Source organism: Sceloporus occidentalis, unplaced genomic scaffold (genome assembly GCF_023333645.1).
Source record: "Sceloporus occidentalis isolate IW3139 unplaced genomic scaffold, rSceOcc1.0.p SCAF_31, whole genome shotgun sequence".
Lineage (NCBI taxonomy): Eukaryota > Metazoa > Chordata > Lepidosauria > Squamata > Phrynosomatidae > Sceloporus > Sceloporus occidentalis.
Window position 1 is genome coordinate 7,188,516 of NW_028317011.1, and position 26,376 is coordinate 7,214,891.

The window sequence follows — 26,376 nt, forward strand, 5'->3', positions numbered from 1 at the left end:
GACATTTATCGAATTATATTATTGCAGAAATAAATGTGAAACTAAATTGTGTACATACAAATTCTAGAATATTGAGGTCATCATCGATTATGCTCATTAGCAGTGCCAGTCAGAGCTTTATTCATTTTTTTTGTTTCTAGAGTGATATTATTCATTTTACTTTTTACGGTAAAATCGAATTTAATTCCCTAATTACCTACAGAATCATTATAAATCGCTCTCTTATTAAAACAATATTTTCATTGCTATTTTTAACCTACCAATTATGTATGGTATATTAAAGATATTATTGTAATGTAATTTTAAAAAAAATCCCATTAATCTGGTCAGTGAATACCCTAAAAATGCCTAGTGACATTAATAGAGCATAACAAAAAAAAAAGAAAAAAAAGTGACTACGCTGTGTACTAATTAGCGGCCACTCCTCAGAAATTAGTATCAATGCACATTTTCTTGATCAGAGGGTCCTAAACTGAAACAGGCTCTGATATTCTTGGTACTTATAACAAATTTGGACACCTGTCAGTCTTGGCAGAGACAGAACCCAAAAGAGACTGTATCTATCTGTGTGAGGGTAGTTATCAATGGGGGGCTGGGCTAACATAACAAATATATTGTAGACCCCAATAAATACACTGGAACCCATGCGAGATTAGCCTATTGCTTCAGAATTAGTTTATGAATATGTGCATAAAGATCCCCTGTGAGCTGGAGAGAACACAGTGTCTCCATTTATTTTTGCTGCTGTCTCCTGAAGGTGGGGGTGTTGTTATTTGTTAAATGCTAGCAGCTAAATGGAGTGTGCTAACCAGCTCATAACCCCAGCTATCTTTCGGGCTTGAACTTGCAAACCTCTGATCCTTGGTAATACATCACCGTCCCTGGCTACAGGGCAGAACCCCTGTATGTTTTGGTATTTGGGGGTCCCTGGGCTCTAGACTGGATCCAGATCAGAAAACTGCAGGTAATATTTTTTCTACTCTCTATCTTTAATATCTTAAAATGTTTCGCATTTAACATTCAGTATTACCATGTGCACACCAATATATGTTTAAGATATCACTTACCAATTATGTTGATATGTCATATTATATGTTATATTATGATATACCACAATGCAGTCACTGGGTACCAAGTCACGGTGGTATTTGGTAATGGCTCCTTGTCTTGGCAGCAGATAGGGCTACAGTTTTAATTGTGCAGAAACCAATTTCTGCATTTTAGAGCTGCCAAGGAACTAATCATCAGTTATGATGACCACGATACATTTTCTTTATTTAAATGATACAATATTTTGTTACTTTGGTTCATTTTATTTATACCTCATTTATTTTCTGTCGATACATTATAGTATTTGTGATATTTTTATGCGATCGCAACGTTGAACCGATACAACAGATCCTGAGGTTTAAACACAGTTCTGTACATCATTGTCTTTGGTAATGAAATTTAAATAACGCAGCGATAACACAATGCTGGAAATGCTCATAGTTGATTGATCACCCTACAGGTGTGACGTCTGTCACCCTAAAATTACGATCAATAGGGTTTTACTGAATTTTCTAAAATCAGGTTTTTTTTGGTGCGCAAATCAATACTGTTGCTCTCATTCAGATTAGAATATACATGCGTCTATAAATAAATAAATAAATAAAAAATAAAATAAATATATATATATATATATATGTATATATATATATATATATATACATATACATGCCTTTGAGTCCTTTTTTTCCCCTGCATGTCCTGTCCGTGTTGACATCGTTAGATCGTGTCCAGGTTAGATAATATTTTCAGTATTTTGATTCATGTTTTTACATTGTTTAAGCCACATGGAATTATTAACAACAATAATAATAACAATAATAATGTAGCTATTTATACGGAAAATAGACCGGTGAGCTGTCTTGAAGGTGTTTCCTTGAAATGATATTTCTATATGTCTTAGTAGCTTTTATTTGATGGGATTAAAAAGCGTAGCATTTCTAGCTGTAAGCACCCTGCTTGCTCTGTGACAGCTCTTGTTAGTTTGGTTAAATGGCATTATAATGGTTTAACGATCAAGCATCAGTGTGTTTATGGATGGTGATTTTTGTGTAATTTGCCAAAGAAAAAGCTTATATTGCAGTTAAAATTGTGGATTTGCCCGTTTTTCCAACCCGGAAGAGTTGAGATCTTTTCCTCCAGTAGAAGGTCAGATCTCTGGGTGGGTAGGAGGAGGTTGATTTTGCAGATTTTTTATTTCTCACTTGAGCTTTAAATGCCATAACCAGTGCAATCTGTCTGTCACTTCTGCTTCAGATCTTCAAGAGATCACAGATAGAAGAGGAAAAAAATATATATGAAGCAGCTGCCAAGTCTGAGCTGAGCAGGTCAGTAAATATACCATTCTTTCTCCTTCTGCATTTCTGCAGCCTTTCCTTCCACGTGGAGAGAATTAGAATGTGATGTTTGCCTTAAAGGGACAGCATGCGTCTAGGGTAACCTATAACTCGCCTGTTATTGCTATCTAGTCGGTTTAGTCATTTTAAGGATTTTTACTTATTTTGACTGAGCTTGAAATGGTTTTCCATTGAGCTCTGATTTCCACAGCACCAGTAAGGGCACAAGAGGGGAGACTATGGATTTTAACCCCTTCTAAGGCAGGAGAATGCTTTGTTCAAAAGATCTCTGGCACTCTGAGGGTTAACATTTTATTCCAGATTTTCCTGTAAATAATATTCTTGTGTGGGCTGCAGTATTATAATGTTACTAGCTCTAGGGTAATGCATGTTATGTTAAAATATGCATACATCACGAGCCCTTCCGACAAAAACCCAAATCTGCAAGATCAGACTATGGTGGGTGTTTGGATTCAATTTGCACTGATGTACAGCGGTTTAAGTGGAAAATGGAACTGTTTGGAGCAATTAGAATGGTATTCTTTAAAATGGTTGAAGCAAGTAAAAAGGGGGTATTATTAGATTTGGCGGCTGTTAGGGAGGGCAGGTTTGGGAAATGTCCAGCTGTATGAATGATCTGCTCTCCGATCCTTAGTGTAAATTATACCTTTCCAATTGCCTCTTCATTATGTGTCGCGGTGTTAATCAGCTGGGTGTAGCTGGTTGTCTGTTCCCAAGACAGATAAAAAATAAAAAAAAATAAAAAGGCCCATACTACAAAGACTAAGGGGTAATTGTATTTATTTTAACAATCTTCCCCTAAAAAAGATACATTTTAGAAATAAATGGTAATTTATAAAATTACAGTTTTCTTCTAAATTATTATATTCTAATCTAATTGTATTTTTCTATACATCAATATTTTAGAACTGTATCTATAATTTTAGACGTATTTATATGTATATATATTCAGGGAGAAAGATTTGATACGTTTCGATACATACAGACCAACAGACACATTATATAATGTAAAATCAGCAATTCATAGTTTTAGTTCATTAATCTGATTCTTAAGATCAGTTACATATTTCAAAAACAATATTCATTATATTATTCAATAATAAATGAATAGATATTTTTTTTTAATTTAGCTGATGGAATTATATGATATTGAGAATGACAGATAGTTATATTTCCTACACCAAACCATTCATCTCTCTGTCCAGCCTTGTAAGGTGGATGTACATGACCAGCAGCAAAGAGCCATGATGTATTGCAGGGGATCAGAGGTTAAATATGCATTACACCTATATACTTAACGCGTCATGCAGTTCAACCTAAGCAAGTTCTAACTTGACGCGTAAAGAGGAAATATTTGCTATTAATTCTTGAGTTTGTATTATTGGATTGATACACGATATATAGAAAGATAGATAGATAGATAGATAGATAGATAGACAGACACGAATATTGCGATCTACTAAGTATTTCGTTTAACGTCTCGCCTTTTGAGCTGTAAAATGGGTTTCTACTTTGTTAAATTTTAATTTTTTTGTGTATTCATTTTATAACCAGTTTTGATATCGAGACATACAATCTGTGGCAGAAACCACATGCTGTTCAGAAATGCAGTAAGTGCGTAGGTCTTGCAGCTCCATTCGTGTTGATTTTGTGTCCTTTCGGTGGAATTATTATTATCTTTCTGGTTTAATCTATGAAGCATCGGTTCACAGAGATTCTTAGAAAGATAATGTTATATATATTGTGAGAAATAGTGTCATGGCCGGGTACCAGAGGACTGTATGCCAATAATGCCAGGGGGACTGTACTATATACCTTCTATGTATAGGTACCTATTGCATACTAGGGTTTACTGTGTAGGTATAAAATACACGTAAGTACACACGCGTGTAAAAAACACCTTTAATCCCGGTTCATCCACTTAAGTATTATTGCAGGCATTAGAGCTTTGTGATTTTTGGGACAGGGAAATGGGCAGACTAGATGTGCCCACGGCTTCTTATCTGCAGTAATATTCTGATCAGTGGGTGCTCATCTTGGCTGTTAACCGGATTGAGGCTCTATGAATCGTTAAAGCGATTGATATACAATGGGTAAGGTTTCAGAGAAATCAGGGGATGCATTACACCCCTCAATTTTAGCCAATCATTTTACATTCTTCAAACTGTGTCATGAACCTTTAAGTTGGCTATTATATGACATTCAGTTACAGATAATGTAATTGAAACCCATTCACTTGTTTTTTTTAAGCTTTAAAGGGTTAATCGTGCAATTCCTTCCTACACCATAAAGAAAGACTGGCTAGGCGTCAGTCACACCGCCAGGAATCTATTGTGCTTGATATCGCTGTACTATGAGCTACTACAGCTATTATGAAATCATTTGAGAGAGATGAGCCCCCCAAATGGTTCTGTACCAGAGATCACCCCATGTTATCACCTGCACTACACTGCTGGGCTGCTCTCCCCCTGTCCAGTCCTGGATATAGGCATGTGATAGTCAAGGGCTTGGATGTTAAATGTTTACATTCAAGTGGAGAAATGTGGCAGTTGAGCTGTTCTCAATGGCCTCTGGAGACATTTAACTAAAACACATTTAGTCTCAGCTAGAGGCAGACAAAATACCTATAATCCGTTTTCCATTCGTGTCATAAATAACTTATTCAAATGAACAGGAAAAAGGGATCCAACAATGTTAATAATAATACGATTTATAATTAATCAAGCTTAAAAAACAATAACGGTAAATTAAAATAAATAAGATTTATTATGCCCTGTCCTGAAGATCTTATTCCCAGTTCCCGGCTACCGTCCACATTTTAGACGCGCAGAAAATGCTCCTGTAAGTTTCCAGCCCGGGTCTGCTTTGAGACCTGGAACCGTGAACTGCCAAGATCAGCATTTTCATTAACTGTTTAAGTGACAGAGGGGAGAACAATCCACTATAAAGCTATTCACCCATCGGTCAGTCAGTGTTAAAGGGGGGTGCACCCCAATCTGGGCTGCTCTCTGTGTGCACAATTATCCTCTATTTTCCTATTTAGGCTGAACAGAAGTTGTTTTACATAGGAAAGTATTCTGAGCTCTGCCCCGGGCCGTGTCCTCTCTATAACCCTTGGATACTCAGCCCAGGGCTGTTTATACAGCTTTACCTGTACTACCACAGGACCCTGTTAAATCAAACGTAACCTAATCCTGCCACGATCTCTTTAACTCGGTGGTATTCAAGGGGTTTCATCTACAGCCCCCAACAAGGGGACACATGGAAATTCAGACCAGGTGTAGAAGAAACCTCTGGCCACGTGAGTCCTTTACTTCAAAAGACTATCGAACTCAAACAATTCACTCTAGATCTGTTGGGCTCCATTGTTTCAAGTGAGCAGTTCTGTTGACTTCCTGTTGCTTGATGTTTCTGACCCTTGCTTTGTAACTTCGCTGTAATCCAACTACTGCTCTTCATTACTCGCGGATGCTGTTAGGCTTATATGGGCTTGAAAGCTATCGCTAGGAATCGGGATTCGTTTCTTGAATACACATGGCGTAAGGCTGACGTCATTTTCATTTCCTGAGAAATAAATAACCCTTCGAATGCTGGAGATGAGGACGTGCAAATAAAATTGCGCTTTATCTCGCCGATCGCTAAAACGTTCCCACTGTGAGCCGGTTATTCACAGGCTGTCTCCAGCAATTTGGTGTTTGCCCCAGGGAGGAGGGCAAATTTGAATAGAGAAAAGATAACTAGTTTATCAGAAACCACGAGTGTTTCAGGCTTGGATCTTCTTTTTTTTGGAAAAGGACCCGAATAAATGTCCATTTTTCACGTACACAAAGGCGCTCTCAATCTTAATCTCAATTGATCTTTTTTGGGTCATATCTCCAGCCCAGTGATCGCCTCACACAGGACACATTCCTGGGTTATCATGACCCTTTCCACAAATTAGAAAATTAGTCTAATTGGAATCTAATAATTGTGAATACAGTTTTTTTTTTAAGTTTTCTGTTATTTAGTTTATGATTCAAAAACCAGATACTATAAGGAGAGACACAAAAAGCCCAGCGATTGCCTGCAGATATCCCTATAACAAGAATTCTTTAATTTGTACGACTGATATTTTACTGGATTTATGATCCGGGAAAGAGAAACCCCAAATCCAGCTGCTCTCCTAAGGGCTCCATAGTCTGCGATTGGGCTAGATAAGGGTTGTAATCCTCTGCAGACAGAGTTTGCATAGCCTCACATTTAAATCCCAGGAATAGGTTGTTGTTGGACATTATTTCTTTGATTTAAAGACACGTCTGGGTTAAACGGTCATTTCTCCCCACCCAGGGCTGCAGGCTCCCTGGGTGGGATATCATGAGGATCTCTGTGTGACAAGTCACCCCACAGCTCTGCTTCACCCTCCTGTCTGCCATGCCGTGTTAACCCCCTGGGCCTTGTGGCCAGTTAGCTCTCAGCGTGAATACATACACAATCAGCGGGGATCTCGGAGCTCTGTCTCTCCACTTCAAACCAAATTAAACGCCCCTTTTCTCTACTATTGTTTTTGCTAATTGCCCAAACAAAGGCGTCTATTAGTCGTGTCAATTAGGAGCGGGTGGGGTGGGTTCAATGGTCACATTGCCCAGCGGGTAAGTGCTCATCGGATTCCAGCCTACAGCTCTCCCTTCTACATCTTCACCACCATCTTCATCATCTGACCCTCTCTTGGACCCAGCAACACTTATCAATATCATCTAGATATCTATCGTTCTATCACTATCATCACAAAACGGCTGGTACTTGAAGAGTCAACCCCTTTATTCGTTGCAGCGTTTTCTGTTCTCGTTAACGGCGATCCAAGTTCCATTATTAACTTCTTCCTTTCTTAGATAAACCAATCAAACTGCCAGGATTCATTGTTTCATGGGAATTTCTGGACGCGCTCCAATCTTACGGTAGCTTTTGTTTTTTAATTTTGGGTTGGTTTTATTTTTCTAGGACAAACGTGAAAAAAAATGTTCAACCCAAAGGGTGTCGGGATTGTATAAACGGCGCTGTAATGATATTTAGCAATACCCCTTGTATTGTTATCGGACGCTCTTACGTAAACAGTCAAGAGACAGCCTTGGGCAGACTAAAGAGTGACATGTTCAATGGTTTTGGGCTCTTTAAAGCGATCTGAGTATTAGCGAGCTAAAGCTGCAGTGACTCACGCGAGGTCAATCAGTAAGTCACAAACGGGACTGAACAGATAAACTATGGGAACGGCAGCTTTTGACGCAAAACGAATTCCATTCAAGCGTCACTCGTAGTAGAGGGGAGCACTCAGTGCTAGTGGTGCTCACAACCGTGCTGTTACTGGCAATCTAGCGGCTATTAGGATCATTGCCCTGCCAGCCAGCTGTTTAGAAAAGGCAAGCGTGCAAAATAGATGACCCGGATTAGTGGGCTTTTCTCTCTGCCAGTGCTAATATAATAAAGTTCCCTTGGCTTCATTTCTGGATGTTTACTTGTGGCGTGACGTCACGGTTCCTGGCGTCGGCCAGACTGGCCAGTGCAGGGCAATGCATAGCATCAAAAGAGCAACCTCCCATTCCTAAATTGGGGAGGACAGGCTGGGAACTGGACACTGCAACTCCAGAATCCCATCTCTTTCTAGATCCCATGGCTGACACAATCAGCACATATACTATAAAATGTATAGCATATATATAGAATATGTGTATGTACATATATTCATCAATGTATATTTATCTATCTACATATTGGATGTAAATACCCAGTCATTGGCATCACATATCAGCTATTTATTAATGTAATTAACCATGTAATTTCCTATTCATTGCTTAGCATTTTGACACGATACACATAAAGATATTGCTATTAGCTCTCTGGGGGTAATTTACCATCAAGTGTTTGTTCTCCGTGTGAGCTTGTATTTGTAATTGTTGTGAAACATTGTATATAGAAGATTTCCAATAAATATATACGGACAGAATTCGATACATATAGGATCAAGTTCCCTTATGTATATGTGATATCCAAAGGAGATGATTCATATTGTAACAATATATCTTATTTATATATCGTACCTGTTTCCATCTTTCTCTGCTCACATTTAAGCAATGAAATGATCTGTAATTCTTCTTCCACATCGTATAAAACAATAGAAAAAAACAAAACATTACAGCTTCCTAACCAAAAAAGTGATATATGATCTACATCCAGTGTATACGTCATTATATATATAGTTAGGGCACTGAAAATCATTTGCTAAGAATTACGTTTGGAGCACTCAGGAAAAAAAAACCCTGCGAGGGATGTGAGATATTATTTATGCATGAACCGAGCATCCAGGGTTCATTAAATGAATGCTTATCTGATTTAGAAAGCCAGAGTGCCATATGATCAATTTAATATATAGTGATATATACATTACAGTGTCAGTAGGAAGGAACTTGTGGGTGGAAATCTGGAAAGTGAAATGAATAGTTTTCTGCAGAACCATGATCGGATGGAAAAATAAACTAGTGCGTGTGATGGGAGAGAAAGAAGAGTGAGAAGAGAGGGAAACTAAATCTACAATGAGAATGACTTTGGCAGGGATCTAGAAATAATGTATGGTGGGAAAAGTTAGAAGGTGACGGTAGAATTCTGATAGAGGGAGATGAGGAAAAAAAGAGAGGAGATGGACAGAGCAAAACTTGGAGGGGAATTACTTGTAGGGGGAGATAGAAGTCAAAGCTACAGAAGAGTTTAAATGGGGCAGAGGGCAAGCTACACAGTCAAATAGCCAGAATTATAATTGATGGACTTTATGAATGTATTCATTTACACAATAAACATATATGAGCCACGACTAAGCTGGAGTCAGCATGGATTAATGTATACACCCCTCCACCGCACCCGGGTTAAGTGCCCTGCTAGGAGCGCCTGCTGCCCGGGTGGGTTACAATATATCCCGAACGATTTCAGCGTGCCATTAATTCACCGCTAGGGGGCGCAGTAACTCAACGCACTGAGCAACAGGAGGGTTACCGACCTGTACTTTCCAGCCAATCGCTAACCCGCAGCACAATACTCAGAACCGGTTTATTCTGTAATAGTTCTTACCCCCACCTTTCAAAAAAAATACGACTGTGTAGTGTACCTCCGCAATACGTGGAAAAAGCATGTAAGATATTAATAAGGAGAATGATGCATCAGCCAGGGAAATTATATTACATCGATTCTCAGTAACTCCTGTAGGATGGGACCTGTAATATCTTCTCAATAAAAGTTCGTGGATACACATTTATGGAGTGATCTGCTTACGATTTATCAGACATCTACTTAGGAAATTTATCGGTTTTAAAGAAACCATACAGATATATTTCGTACATTTCTGTTAAATGTTACTTTCTAAACCGATTTCTACAACATCTCTCTCTCGAATTGTGATTTATCTTTTATCTCTAAATTTCCATACCTGCTCTTGTCGAAAACCAAGTGGGGACAAGCCAAATATTTTACAGTTACACACCAAGTTAAGCTATAGCGAATTAAGAGCGATACCTGTATATATATATATATATATATATATATATATTTGTCTATCTATATATATATATATATAGATATACATATATATAATATCATATATATTATATATATATACATACATATGATATACATATCAATTTTGTTTTCAATAAAAAATTGAAACAAAATAATCTCTACATATAGAATTATATAGAATTTTTATATTATATTTTATATATATAAAATATATACATATATATATACAGTTTGAAGTTTGTATAATTTTGCTATATATATATATATATTTATATTAGTGTGTATATATATATATCCACAAATACACAAATATAAATATATATATAAACACACAAACTGCAAACTGTATATATATATATATATATATATGTATACGGTTTGCAGTTTGTGTGTTTATATATATATATATATATATATATATATATTTATATTTGTGTGTGTGTATATATATATATATAGGAACACATGTGTTTGAGTGCTTGTGTATTTTGTAATGATTTTGTAAATAGTAATGTACCCCCAGCTCTTGTTTGAGGTGGAGGGGAGACAATGAGGAGGGGAGGGGCTGAGGTAGGGTGTCCTATTCCCTCCCTGTGACAATCCCCTCCCCTCAAGTCCTGATGACAGTGGAACCCTCCTTAAGTTGCGTCTCGCCACAGCTGTCTGCAAGCATTGAGCCGCCTGGCGCCATCCTGCTACTTTCAGAAAGAATGCCTTCACTGTAAAAAAAAAAAAAAAAAAAAAAAAACACATAGAGGGAGAAAAAGCCAAGATCCGATCGCTCAGTCTGAACTCCCTCTCCTTGGATCGCACACCTCCTTCCCTCCAGCTTTTGTAGGTTTTTTTTTTAGCTGAACTTTTTTGAGTATGAGACTTCAGTCACTCCAGGAGGTCCTTCAGTTCACAAGGTGGCACCGCTAAGGTGACATCGGACAGATCAGCGCGCACACCGGTCTCCTTCTAACAGAACTTCGCCAACTGCATTTCATTGCTGTTTGAAAGGTGCTTCCTAAGTCACTGTTCTCTTCCTTATAGGTGATAACCGTCATTGGATTTGGTTCTCCTTTTCCTCGTTGGACTTAATACTTTGATATTTGCGTGGATTTGGAGCGCATTAAGAACTTCGCTAACTGCAGCGTCTAGATTTGGGACTTTATGATGGAGGTCACTGCAGACCAGCCTCGGTGGGTCAGTCACCATCACCCAGCCGTATTAAATGGACAGCACCCCGACTCCCATCACCACGCGCTGGGACACACCTACATGGACCCCTCTCAGTACCCTCTGGCCGAAGAAGTGGATGTGCTCTTCAACATCGACAGCCAAGGAAACCACGTCCCGGCATACTACGGCAACTCAGTCCGAGCGGTGCAGAGATACCCATCAGCCCACCACGGTAAGTGCACCTGGGGGGTTACCGCCTGACACTACAGATCATTGCCCTCCGAACACACATTCTGCGATAGGAATAGCATACCTGTATTCTCAGCTAAAGCAGACCACATGATATATATATATATATATATATACATACACGCACCTTATTTATTAAGTTTACACATAGCCACGCCGGTGATTTTAAACTATTTACATAATTCTATATTTCATCCAAAATTCCAAAAAACAATCCTGTTTTATTTTATTTTTAATTTTAATTTGTTTTATTTATTTTATTTAATTATATCAGATCTATCTATCTATCTATCTATCTATCTATCTATCTATCTATCTATCCATCCATCCATCCATCATCAGGGTAATTCAGGCGAAAAGCGAAGCATTGCTATACAGCGCATTGTTTTGAGACTTCCGCAGTGCATTTATTTGACCCATACACTTTACAAATATTAGTCTAGGCACCCTGAGTATATCCAAGTGTCACAGTGACCGCTGCTATCAGTATGCAGTTTTCTCTTTGAATCCAATGACCTGTTGCTCATAATATAAATCTGGTTCACAAACCTGCTGAGTACACTTGGAACAAAAACATAGAGTATGTCTAGTATTTTCACACATTTGGGATTTTTTCCTGCGCTAGTTTTGTTTGTCTAGATATCTTATCTCCTCCTCTTCCTTTCTTGGGTTCTTACCTGTTGCACACAGAGGATCTCTCCATTTCATTAGAAACTATGTAGTGACTATTATACATTATATATATATATATATATATATATATATAAATATATAGTCAATTATTATCAATCTATAGATATTAATTGATTTATAATATAGTCAAGTAAAATCCATCTCTCTCTCTCTCGCTCTCTCTATATATATTGATTTATTATATAGTCAATTAATATCCATCTATACATATTAATAGATTTAAAATTATATATATATATATAATTTAATCGAACATTTATGTTTGATATATAAAACATTAGCTTAAAAAGTCTATAACGCCCTGAAAACGATAGGACGAGATATTACTAATTTGGAGACAATTTATATGGTTGCAATATGTAACCATTTCGGGGGGGGGGGGGTTAACTGCAGACCTGAAATATTCATGATTTTTCTATATCCCGTTAAATTAAACCCGGCAACTTTGGGCTATTTAGTTTCAGACAGGAGGTTAAGTAACGGCACAGTTTAATTACATCTCCATACTTAATAATTTAGCGCAATCGAATGCGCAAAGTGAAGGATAATTTCACGCGTATATAACTCTAAATTAGGGCTCAGGGCGTACATAGAATCAAAGCGAATTAACCGATTTTCGTTAACAAGCAGATACAATAATATATAGATGGTTAGGAATGATGTGAATTTGAGATGCAGATATTTCAGGCTAAGGTTAAATGTATATATATATCTATATTGGCTCCCCTATAATCTCCTTTTGTGACTGTGTTTATTTAGGGAGCCAGGTGTGCCGCCCTCCTCTCCTGCACAGTTGGCTGGATGGCAGTAAGGCTCTTGGAGGACCCCATTCCGCTTCACCATGGAATCTGCCCCCCTTTTCTAAGACTTCCATCCATCACAGCTCCCCTGGACCTCTTTCGGTCTATCCCCCGGCTTCTTCCTCATCCCTGGCCGCCGGACATTCCAGCCCACATCTCTTCACCTTCCCCCCTACTCCCCCAAAAGATGTCTCCCCGGACCCTTCTATCTCCACCTCTGGATCCAGTGCTTCGAGTCGGCAGGAGGAGAAGGAATGCGTTAAATACCAAGTATCTCTGGCAGAGTCCATGAAACTGGAATCCTCTCACGCCAGGAGTAGCATGGCTTCACTTGGAGGAGCACCTTCTTCTGCCCACCATTCTATTTCCAGCTACCCATCCTATGTCCAAGAATACAGTCCCGGGCTCTTCCCTCCAAGCAGCCTTTTGGGAGGCTCTCCAACGAGTTTTGCCTGCAAGTCAAGGCCCAAAACACGTTCAAGCACAGGTAGGACTCTTCCACAGTTGTATCCTCATCATTTATTTTTCTTGTGCGTTAACCTCTTCATCTGTGGTGCCTTCAATGAGGTCTCTTTTCTTAGTTGGGTTTATTGTCACTTTTTAAGCTTAACTTTCATAAACAAAATATATTAGAGGTTTGAGAACCTGGCTACTGTTCCCTGGAAATGTGGAGGCCAACTTGTGCAAAATGATATAAAATTTATATAAAATCAGGCTCATACTGATATAATTTGAAAGCCAAGTCCCTAGCCAGATTGAATGCTTATGGCTGTCCAATTTAATAAATCCATATTAGTATACAAGGATTATTGAAGATGACAAATTGGGGGGATTGGGGGGGGGGGGGTGAAACAGACCACTGTGTTAGACCTACATGGCATTCTTAAGATTTGTAGGATCTAGATGCTTTGCATTGAAAAGCCAAATCTCAGGTTAGCCAGCAATATAATCTATTTTTTTTAATTGTAATTTTTATAATGTAATATAGCCCCTCATGTGAACCATACAAATAATAGCAAATTTATATGGGCTCAGTAAAACTAAATGACATGATTATATATATAAGAGAATCCATTCAGTGCTGTTTAGAAATTAAGCTTGCCTGATATCACAGCTTCCAAAATAAATCTAGACTTGAATGAATCACTTTAGTTCCTAAAATGGGATATATATATATAACATGAAATGGTTAGAGAAGCTACATACCAAATGTATGAATGTATGAAATCATGGAGCTTTTCTTGTTTTTAGTTCTGTTTAAAATGACATCATAGGGAGAGAGAGAGAATAAAACTAATAATGTCAGAGCCTGGCATGGGATGAGATGTGTTTTGGAGGGGTTTTCCAGGGTAACATTTACTTTGCCTGTCTGAACTAGGACTGTCTCTATTTAGTTGATATATTTGAGTTAATCCAATTATTTTCAGACTGCTGCACGCGACAGTTTCATTGTTTACCCAGCGCCAAGGAGTTTAATAGAGTCCGGATGTGGTCAGGCTGACCAGAGTAGGCAATATCTCCATGCACCGGGCACGGGGGAAGGGCACTTGGGGCACTACTACCCAAACATGCTCCAGGTCACAAATATTTTAAAAAATCATTTATATACCCCATTAGCCCATATCAGTCACAAGACTGGGTGATTTTTACAAGCAGGGAATGTATTCTAATAATTGCTAGATTTCGTTTGTAGAATTATTATTATTAATATTATTATTATCTGTGCTACTGCACATGTTGGCACATATTAAAATATTAATAAAAAAGTAACTATTTCATTGCTTTATAGCTATTTAAGAAAAGGTTTATGGTTAGGGATTTCATTTGGAAAACGAATCGGTCTCACTGAATTGTGTAATAAGCACATCTAGAAGTTTATTATTTATTATCGATATTTATAAACAAATGGGTGTAGAGGTTTTATAATAAATGTATTCTGTAGTGAAGATCCCAGTTTGATGTAAACACACAAAGCTCAGGTGATTTAATAAAACCATTTAAGCGGTGAGGATGCCGATGAAGGTCCAGATCCTTAGTAAATCGGCTGCTGGGTAACATGGTATCTGAGCAAAATAGGTCACTGAAAGAATGCAGCTGATTTTTTTGTTGTTGTTTTTCGTGCTTCTAATGAACTGTGGTTTCCAAAACCCCAAGCTCCGGTAAACATTAGAGTGATTGCAAAGTGATCAACAGTCTCATCTGCAGTCTAAAACTTAACTCGATTCATTTACAGTCTTGATCCAAAAGAGAAAGAATCTTGCAGGAGCTGGAGCTCTATAAAGTTTCAGATAAAGGAGATCAATAAATAGGGAGATGTTCAGCTGTTCATTGAAGAGTAGCCGGAAAGGGTTAATGCATGCACAAGATACATTGTATTGTCACAGCCGTAAGAATAGTGACAAACTAGGGTTCAATGGAACAGCAGTTACTCTGTGGTTGTGGTAAACTGCACTATACAAAAGCTATATATTTGGTTTTTTATTTTTTTTTCAAAAGGCCTTCTAGATCAGCACAGCACTGAGAAAACTGTCAGCTGTTAAACTGCAGGATGAGGCCTGCTCAGTGTGTGACTGAACCAAGCACCACAGGGACATTAGTAGGGTTAAGAATGGTAATAATACATTCCTTGCTAGAAGTTATTAAGAAAAAGGGGTGGTTTAACTGCACACCTCTCCTCAATAGTGTTTACAGCAATTGAAAATAAAAATGATTGGAAGACGTACACTATGTCATGCAAGGACAGTCACAATAAGCGGATTGTGTAATGGGGAAAATGAGGAGAACCTGCTTCTCAATTCCTAGCTGCCTTAATATGCCAGACCATCAAGGTAACAATTGGGACTAATACAGGGCACAAAATGCAAACACTCATGTATATATATATATATATATATATATATATATATATATATATATATATATAGCTATGCACATTTAACTATATATATGTTTATGTATTATTATTATTATTATTATTATTAATGTTTGTTGGTAGTCATCTGCGGCCCATCTGCATCACTTAAGCAGGTTCTATGTGTGTGTGTGAGTGTGTGTTATCCAGTCCACAGCCCCCAGCCCCCCGGGGGGAAGAACCTTAATGTCTTGTATTCTCCATATGTAAAGTGATTGAGACCTTGCCTAGGGACCTATGTATGTCCAACTCACTGACAGGTTAATTAAAAATGTAATTTAGTGAAAGTGAGATATGTATAGAATCCAGAACAAGGTAGCTAGGCCTCTCCTCTTTTGCAACTGGAATGCAACTCCCATGACACATATCCAATCTGAAAATCCTGACAATAACTGCTCTAGCTAATAGGAACTATTATCCTGCTTGTCTTCTGTAAAGTAACAGAGGCCACAGTTTACACAGCGTTGTTCAAATCCCCCGTTGAATGGCAACCCATTCAGAGGAGTTTCTTTGCAAAGAAAAGGTGCAATAACTATGGTGATAGAAATCAATATTTTGTCACACATTACTGAGCAGGAATGCCTGTGTTTAAAATGACAAACAAAAGAGGCTGTAATGTTACCTTTAAAGTTAACAGGGACTCAAAGTTGTCTAAGCCTTTCAAAGCAGCCTCTTCAAAGCCAGCTGGTAAATTCACATTTAGCTTGCTCATATAAACAAGCCAGCTACTTTCTGTATAGCAGGAAAGCTTCCCCATATTGTAACAGATACCAACATATATGATAAAAATCTATATCTATACAACTGCTTTGTAAATACATGTATACATGTATAGGTGGCTATATACATATAAATGTACATATATATATATATATATATTTATACATGTTATATAGTGCAATATAGCGGATACATATACTCTCTTGAAAATATATGGGATATTCAAAATAAATGTATCTAAAAGAAAACCATTGGAGAATTTGCCTCCTAGTCCACGAAAAAATATCCTGTTGCATTTATATTGTTAAGGTCCACAGGATAAAGGTTTTAAGAGCCGATGTGATAAACACAATTTAATATTTTGCACAGTTTATTAAAAAAAAAAATCACAAATAACATAAAATCAGCTAAAACTTAGATGTGAGTTTAACATGTTACTGGGAAATATTGTAAACATTTTATGAAATGTTTCTTTACCATACTATTGCCAACTTATTTTAATGTAAAATGACATATATTGTCTTCTCATATTTGTATTAGAAACTTACTTTTTTACCTCCTTGAGGGAGCATTGTTAGCACCAAAGAACACAAGCTAATTGTGTTAGAAAAATCTCAGACCTATTCAATGCATTTCTGTCTGGCATTTTGAAATTATTATTAAAAAAGAAAAAAATCAGACTGGCGATTTTCCTGGACATTATTACATGTTAATTAGCCAAAAGGTTATCAGCAATCTAGACAATGTTTAATTGTTTAGAAATCTCCAAGCTAAAAGGTTTCGAGAGGCCAGAAATGTCAACAAAATTAAAGATATTATTGTTATCGTGCCAAAAAGATTTTCAAAAGTAATTGTTTACGAGTTTTTAAAGGTGTTAAGGAAAATTGGGATGTTGAATTGTTACTTTCTTAAATCAATGGTTTTAATTTAGGGTATGATTGGGTAAATTACACTTAAATGATCTGCTTCATCAGTTAATTGGGGGTAAACTAACATTTTACTAATCTGCCCTGTGTGTTTTGGAATAATTGTTATTACTGTCTGAAGCACACAAAATGTTAAAAGGTTTTCCTGTTTAAAGTGCGTTGCTACTTACCACAGGAAGGTATAGTCAGCAATAATATACTTTCACTTCTGAAATAACACATAATATAATCAAACCCCAGTGAGGAAGGCAGTGACATAGCATTTGACTGTCATAGGGGATACAAGAATGGCAGTTCCATAGGAAAAAGTCTTATAAAAAAAACAAAAACCCCAAAAACATATATTTATACAGATATCAGTGTAAAGGCGATAAATATAATAAGGTGCCATGAGACAGAATGCAAGTTTAATTAACACATTTTGGATTTAAAACTAAGATTATGGAAATTAGAAGCATAGAATGTATACATTAGATTTATTATAAATATGCAGTTGTGTAACAGATATTTTGGGTTTTCACCTAATTTTGAAATATTTAATACCTTTATTTAATGTCAGACCCTATAAAGTCAGATGGCATAGAGTATATTTCTAATATACAGTTAACCAATACTGAAATTCTTTTAAAATGCCTCTAATATTACCATACAATGTGATTTCACCTTTTAATTACCAGTTAATATGATCCCATGCAATGACATGGAAATGGTTAAGCATTAGAGGATCATCTTAAACTTTTTTTTAAAGAAATTTCAGTGGAATAATGTTATTAATCAATAATTGTGAATATTTCCCATCTCATATAATTACTGGACTTTTTAAAATGGAAGAAATATTTTTTGGGGAGCCTAATCGCTCACTTCACTGTCGACTATTAATAATTAATAATGTTGTGAGAATATAATTTAAGGCGCATCTAATACCCACTGTTTAGTTTGTCTGAGCAGTTGAAGTAACGTATTAACTCACAAAATGTTTGTGTCTCAACTCATTATTCCTAGTTTGCAAAATATTTAATGAGAATGCACCAACAATTTTTTTTTTTACCAGCACTAGCTTTTTTTTGAAAATAATAAAAAAAAAATTATAATAAATAATTTCAAATTTGATTAACAGTTTTATACGCAACTTGCTGAAGTAATATTAGTATACAAATATCTGCTTAAAAAATCCAGTGCTGGATTTTTGTAGGGAAAAGCAAAATTACCCTTTGGTTTCCAAAACTGAGTACTACTTTTTTGTTGTCTAGCAATTTTTTATTTATAATATGGATCATCACACAGAACCCTTCATACTAAATGAGCTATAAAATAAACTAAAACCTGGTGGGGAAAAAAGGTGCCTAAATATTATGTTCAGAATAATTTATATTATTATATTAATAATAAATATTTTACATTTCCAGCTTTTAGTATGTTGAAGGCATCCTGCGTTAAAACATTCAGTGCCTTTATGTATTTAATTACTTAACTTATTTATACATTTACGTAAACACTTTCGTTGGTGCATGCAGTGCTTTGTAACACCTATTCAATAGACGTAACAGAATCTCATAATGAATTATGCCCAAAATGAATTAAGTTCCTAACAGAATTAAAGTGTAATAAAGAGACAATACAATTCCATCTAACCACAAAACAGAAGTTCAAAATAAAGAGTACATTTTCTGTGTGTATACACATGAAAAGAGTTGTGTGTGATGACTAATTCTTGTGCAGAGTAGTAATAGTTGTGCAAACACTATAGCAACCCTAGAGACCATAGAGACCCTATATTTAGGATGATAGAGAAATTCTGGACAGAGTTCCAAGGCTACTAAATGGTCAATAGTTTACAGGATAAAAATGATCAGGAAAGACTAAAGAATTTCAACATGCATAGCTTGGAGGAGAGAAGAGACAGAAGGAGATATGACATAAACATTTAAATGCACTTTGATTCAAACAATGTACAAGAGGGAAGTATATTTCAAAGGAGCAGAAATGTCAAGACTAGAGGTCAGAGGTTTAGATGTCATGTAAGTTAAGTTTTACATCACTAAGAGGGCGGCAGATATGGGCGCCAGATTTCCAGTAGTGGTAAGCATTAATACAGTGAGAGAATTTAAATATACATGGGATAGTCCAAAGCAAGGACCAAGTAATGTTTTTATAGCAAGGAAAAATGGGCAGACTAGATGAACCAATGGCTTCTTTTCCGCCATCAGATTTTCTAGAATGTTCTGTGTGATTTTTACACTTATATCAACCCCCATCATTTGTAAAATGTACCTACCTTCTAATACAAGGACTGCAATAAAAAAAAATAATTATTAACTAATATCACAAATTTGAATCAAAGGCAAGTTTCCAGTAACCATAGACCACAGTTGGTCCCAAAAATCACGCATACATGATGCATGTCGAAGGTACGCAGTCCTTACTAATTTCATGCTGTATATACAAAATATCTCAGAAATGATATACACACCGCCAAATTGTTTAGTGTCTGACATTTCCATCCTATACCTCTGTGTTATTTCATTGGGAGGGATAGATAGTAACGGTCTACTCACTACTTCTTACAACTCACTAAAGCATTTAAACTCTATGCAAACTTTAAAAAAACATGCCTAGTTAATAAAGATTAATGATCCAGTCATATTTGAATCCAGTTGCTAGGAAATAAACTGTACTGTCTTCATATGTTTGTTGCATATGGAGCAAAAACAATGAGATGATTCAGGTGGATAATGCCATCTGTTAACCAATTGAATGCCAACTGTATATACGCCATTGTGTTATTCTGGTTTCAAATAATGCAATACGTCCTTTATTAATTTAATTATTTTAGTGGGGGGCATATTAACAAAAAATTTGACCTTGCCGAGATGTAATCATGGAATATGTTACCCTGTTTAAAATAGCTTCTGCTTAGTCCTGTTAGAAAGTGGTGATGGTGGGAAAGACATATAAATGTCATGTCCTTTTTTTTTTTTATTATGTACCTGTTGGGGTTAAAGGTGATACAATAAACTTTTCCACAAATCAACCATGTGTAATCTTGTTTTCAGAAGGCAGGGAGTGTGTAAATTGTGGGGCTACGTCAACACCCCTGTGGCGGAGAGATGGCACCGGACACTATCTATGTAATGCATGTGGACTTTATCACAAAATGAACGGCCAGAACCGACCTCTCATTAAACCCAAAAGAAGGCTGGTAAGTTCAATTCTACCATACAAACACCAATTCTCTTCTTTCTCTAATTTCCCCAGCTCAGGAAGGGAAGCTTTCAGCAGGAAATTGGCATCCCCACCAAAAGGCTTGTTATAGTGATCGGAAGAAGTGTTATCAAGTAAGAAGGATTAGACTCTTTGGGGCCCATATTATTAATATCCTTACCACCTGTCTGTGTTCTAGATCACAAACACTCACGTGGTGATATCTACACATCCATAAGGCCTGTCTAACCTTTGCATAATACTTTACCCCAAAAGGACCTATGTTATTGATAATGGCCTAGCAAACTACCCTGCCAATGGAACAACACTTTCCAATTAATTAATTAATAAGCTCAGGATAACATCATTAATAGTACAGATTTAGTTTATAGGATGAAATTAATGTATGTTGCTTCTTCTGTGCTTCCTGAATACCCCCCTTTAAAAAACAAAACAAAACTATATATTTCTTCTAAATACATTTTATGGTTTATCATTCATGTTGTTGGTTAGAAATAAAACACATCTGCAATTTGTTTTTTAATGAAATGATACAAATACAACAAAATAATACGGCAAGCATTTAATGACTTTAAAAAAGATAGCGATCCAATATGACTCCAGTTTTATATGGCCTAGGTATTTAAAAAGGAAGCTCCCTCTCGGAGAAGGGAATACTCACAGCTTTGATGGTGGGAAGTTAAACCCCCATCTCTTCTCCCTCCTCGTAAGTAAAACAGACTTCCCAGGAAAAATCTGCCGGAAATCTGAACTCTGTAGATAACTCCCAAGCAGCACTAATTTCCCTAAACTGAACCATTAAGTAAGCTGTAGAGAAGGGCAAAAGCAATCAGAAAATGAACTGTAGAAAGCTCATACAGCTATATGTCATCACCTTCAAAGTATGGTCTGCATGATTACAAATCCAAAGCCAGTGCAATGGAAGCAAACACTGCACCAGTGTTACAATCACAAGATGTATATTAAATGTGGTAGAAGCAATGTTTCTCAATGGCTGTTGTTGGTCTAAAGCTCCTCTACAACCTAGGCTATCTCCAGCCAGTGGGAAACATACAGTTTTTAGGACTCGGATGACCTGATTCTGCTGTTCATGCAGCACTTGGGAAGATGATGGGAAAGGTAGTCAGTCCATTATCTCCATCTGGTTTCATTATATTTGCAATACTTTTTGTATCACATGTATGTGTTATTATCCTTAATTATTTATGCCTTTTTTTCTTCTCTTTCAGTCTGCAGCTAGAAGGGCAGGTACATCTTGTGCAAACTGTCAAACCACTACCACTACATTGTGGAGGAGGAATGCTAATGGAGACCCAGTATGTAATGCATGTGGCCTGTACTACAAACTGCACAATGTAAGTATATTGCAGGGAACATTTCTGTGTTCTTAAAAGTATGCTTTTGGTTGTTGAATGATGTTTGTAGCAGGAAATTGATATTAGCACCTTAATTGGCACCTTCAATCATTATGTGATTAGTATAGATTTGTTTGTCTTATTGTATTTTGGCCTTAGCCTGCAAATTTCCAGGTAAAGCATTGCTTTAGGATCGACCTTGCAGTTAGTGCTCAAAGGAAAGAAAGAGGTTGTGGTAGAAACATGGCAGGGCTGGTGCTTGTGAGGGCCACATAAATTCTAGTTGGAGCTTCTGCTTGTTTCATAACTAGGGGAAGTATGTTATACTCAGTGAACTTAGTTTATGCTACCGAACCTTGAAGTTTGCCATTCGCCATGTTATCAATGTCTCCAAATGATAACTGTTAAAAAATATGTTACATATACATTCGGACAATACATGTTTGCCACCATAAACTCTCTCTCTCTCTCTATATATATATATATATATATATATATATATATATATATATATATATATATACGTAAAGTAATAAATAAGCAATGATAAATACACATTGATTAAATTATTGCTAGTTAAAACCCCAAAGTGTTAATGTTGGGAGTTCCCATGCCATTGGTGTTATGCTGCTCAGCCTTCTAGAATGTAGAGGATAAAATATGAGACTAAATGAGTTTATTATAAAAACTACAAGGTCACTGTATAACACGAAACAAGAGTTAACATACAAAATAGTCAGTAGTCGTCTTTCTTACCATAAATCTTGGCCCCATTTCAAAACCAGTTACAGAACATACTACAACATTTAAAACATACAAGACAAGCTGGTTGTTTTAAAGTTGAGGTCAGGGGCTTCTAATTGTTATGTCCTTAGTATAAAATTAATACAATGTTTTATGAGACACACTTTAAAACAACATATCTTTTTAGAAATAAAATTAACAATTATTTTTGTGCTCTTTCTTTTAATGGATTTATTTTAGACCAACAGTTTCCTTTTAAACACTAATAAGACCTTGAACAGACATTATAGATAAAGTAATAGCTAATGTTACTACCGACATTGAATGTAGCAATGCAATACTAAAATGAACCTACAATTTATACTGATCTTCTAAATTATGTAGTAATGATGCCAAAAAAAAATAATAAAAAAACATATTTACACATTCACACCTTCTAGGTATTCTCTTCAGGTGTGAATCACAACGATCCGTCTGCAAGATTAAGCTTGCTTTATTTTCATTTAATTAAGTACGCTCTTTTGATATGTACTGTAGACTTTGTTACATAACATAGGTGATTATTTTTTTACATTTGCAAAAGAAAGATATCTAATGTTCTGCCATTAAATGTTTTTTTCAGTTAGAGGACTTTATAATATAGGTAACAAGCAGAAGTTTTATTATTTTTTGTGGCGCACTAAAAATATATATGATTTTTAATCTCTCGAAGTAAAGATTTTTTTTTATTTAAAAAAGAAACAAACGGCAAACCCTGGCAATGTATCTTTAAGGGAGCTTTAAAAAACAAAATCTTCTTTCTGTCTTTTATTTATTATTGTTACAAACACAAAGAAGTTTTTTTATTTAAAGAAAACTACCCATTTCTTTTAAATAGTTATTGTTACTCTAAAAAGGCGGGAAACAAATTCCTAACCATTAACTCTATAAAAGTCTGTAAAATTCTACTCAACATTTCTTTTTTTTTTTTTTTTTTTCTTTTTTACATTCTTGGTCCTCTTGTTGTGTTTCACTAAAGTCCCACAACGAAGACAATATTTTGTGCATTGGAACCAAACATCTTGTGAATATTTGTTAGAGCAGTCTGTGCTTTTACATAATGGAAAAATGTGTGGGACTACATTTCTTGTATTATACATCATAGTTTCTTTTTGTTCATATTTTCTATTTAATTAAATATTACTCCAGTTCATTTTAGGCAAAAGAAAACTGCTCAAAGTGATAATGTAGTGTTAACAAGTTTTAACACTAATTTGTTTTGAACGGTTTTACTATACCGTAGTCCCTGACCAAAAAAAGACTAAAATGATTAATTATATGCCATTCCTTAAACTTAGTTCCAGTATTCAGAAACCCAGGCGAGGCCAAAGCCCACCAGGTGTCAAATTGAGTCTTTGCACTGATCATCTTTGGCAACATGCCTAGCTAATTACTTATATAATAGGGACGTACGACACGCTGCCCTCTACAAGGATTACGCACAATTCACTCAGTAGGCTATTAAAGCTGCATACTGGTGTTTTATTGGAAAAACTTCTCCAAGCCTCGGTCGCCCTTTATTAAAAGAAACGGATACAAAAAAAAAAAAGAACAGTTTGACATGAATGTGTTAATTGTTATGTGAGTGGCACCCACTTAATTCAATCAGCTTGTTGCTTCAGAGGGCAGCATGTGCATGTTGACATTTTTTTTTTACGTGAAGTGATTTCTGGCTGAAACTGACAGCTGTCGGTAAAGCAGACTCGGCCCTGAATTGTGTGGCCTCTTTGTGTTAATTCCAGTTCACTAAACTGTAAAATGCTGTGTGTGCTGTTCAGGAGTCACCATTCTAAGAGTAATAAAAGTATTAGTGACTGCTCAAAGGAAAGAAATAGGTTGTGGTAGAAACATGGCAGGGCATATATATATGTAATGTGGATGATTTTGTATTGACCTTTGTGAACTTGTTTTCTTTGTACCTGTCTGCTATTGATTCAAAAGTGTTTCAATCTAAAGAATGAGTAACAAAACCAAATAATTATTTTCTGTTTAGATTAACAGACCTTTGACTATGAAGAAGGAAGGAATTCAGACCAGAAATCGAAAAATGTCCAGCAAGTCAAAAAAGAGCAAAAAGATCCAGGACACTCTGGATGATTACCCCAAAAGTAGCTCCTTCAGTCCTGCTGCCCTATCCAGACACATGTCTTCACTCAGCCACATTTCACCATTCAGCCACTCCAGCCACATGCTGACCACACCAACACCAATGCACCCTCCGTCCAGCCTGTCCTTTGGACCTCATCATCCATCCAATATGGTCACTGCCATGGGCTAGACTTTGTCGGTCTCCACTGAAGACTTGATCTCTTCTTGCATTTTTGTTTTTGCAGACTGACGGGCCCTTAAACAATGCAAATATGTTATTTAAAATCTTACACAATTCGGTGTTTGCCATTTTAAAGGAACTCACTGTGGTATCTATGTATTCCAAACCACTGAATCTGGATCCCATTTGTGAATAAGCCATTGAAATTTATATGCCCTACTAAAAGGGGTTTCCAGTGCTGTGAATAAAATAAAAAGTGACTGAACATTGCTAAAAACTTTTACTATATCATAAGATGTACATACAGAGACTTTTATTGCCTCTTGGCAAATGTTTGAAGAGCATGAAGGACTGCAAGAAGATATTAAGAATGTGGCAAGAAAACCTAATAGTCAAATACTGCCCAGAGTTTTGGACGTGTAAGTGAACTAACTGCCAGCACTGTTTCCCTAGACTTTCGGAAGTTGTTTGATGCATAAAGTTGTTGACAGTTCATACATTCGGGCTTCTGGCCTCTCCTAAGGAAGTACTATCAGTCCCAGGCAATCAGCATTAACTTACGGATATTGCCAATAAGGATTCCCAGATAGTCATTCTTCAGGCAGAAACGCATTGTGAACAAGTTCCTGTAATTGTTGTTTGTATGTATAATTAAAATGCACAAAAATAATAAAAAAAAACGTTGTAGATTTATTTCATCATACTATACAGACTGAATGGTTGTACAAATTTATTTACTGCTAGTGTAAAGAACTGCTTTTATTGTTTTCATATTATTATTTTCTTCCTTTAAAAAAATAAAATAGATTACATTCTGTTGAAAAAGGCTGTTATTATTTATTTAATATAATGCACACTGATTTCACAGATGACACTGATTTACCTAGCTTTCTTCTCCAATTACTAAGGTATTTAGTTTGTCATCATTAGAAGCTAATTATAAATGCACCAATGTTAAAAATGTTTTAAAGGTTACTACAGGTTTATGCTACATTATTTTTTTATACAAAGAATACAAACATTTACTTTTTATGTGCAGATGTAAGGAGATCACTGGATTGTGCGCTAAACAGTACCTTTGCTACCGAAGAATAATCTTTGTAATTTTTTTATAATTAAACTGCAGATGATTCATGCAGGGTCTGTAGAAAGTATATGTAGGATCATTTGTATATTTGGCTTAACATATTTATGCATCTCCCTGATAATAGGAATGGTCTTGAAAAAACAAGCAAACAAAAATCTAGAATGGCCATTTTCATGCATCTTACTTTAAAGTTTCTCGTTAAAAAATAAACAGTATTTCTCTCGTACACCTTAGGGTAAACCTAAAAATCTTGACA

The 26,376-nt window shown here is 36.2% G+C and overlaps 1 protein-coding gene across 3 annotated transcripts; it reads left to right on the forward strand.

Moving 5' to 3' along the window:
* Positions 1–11,099: 11,099 nt before the first annotated feature.
* Positions 11,100–25,042, forward strand: LOC149298796 (GATA-binding factor 3-like). Of its 3 annotated transcripts, none has more exons than XM_089487192.1 (5): positions 11,100–11,337; positions 12,807–13,334; positions 20,407–20,603; positions 21,856–21,981; positions 24,758–25,042. In XM_089487192.1, the coding sequence occupies exons 1-5, from the start codon at positions 11,100–11,102 to the stop codon at positions 25,040–25,042; spliced, it is 1,374 nt and encodes a 457-aa protein (XP_089343318.1). The 3 variants fall into 3 exon arrangements, with proteins under 3 accessions (XP_089343318.1, XP_089343319.1, XP_089343320.1); XM_089487193.1 differs by having other exon boundaries at positions 20,458–20,603; XM_089487194.1 differs by having other exon boundaries at positions 20,461–20,603.
* The last annotated feature ends 1,334 nt before the right edge of the window (positions 25,043–26,376 follow it).

Coding starts and splice junctions, on each gene's coding strand:
- LOC149298796 (XM_089487192.1), top strand. CDS start 11,100: ATGGAGGTCACTGCAGACCAGCCTCGGTGGGTCAGTCACCATCACCCA. Junction 11,338..12,806: donor ATACCCATCAGCCCACCACG/GTAAGTGCACCT, acceptor GTGTTTATTTAG/GGAGCCAGGTGTGCCGCCCT. Junction 13,335..20,406: donor CAAAACACGTTCAAGCACAG/GTAGGACTCTTC, acceptor TTGGGGTTAAAG/GTGATACAATAAACTTTTCC.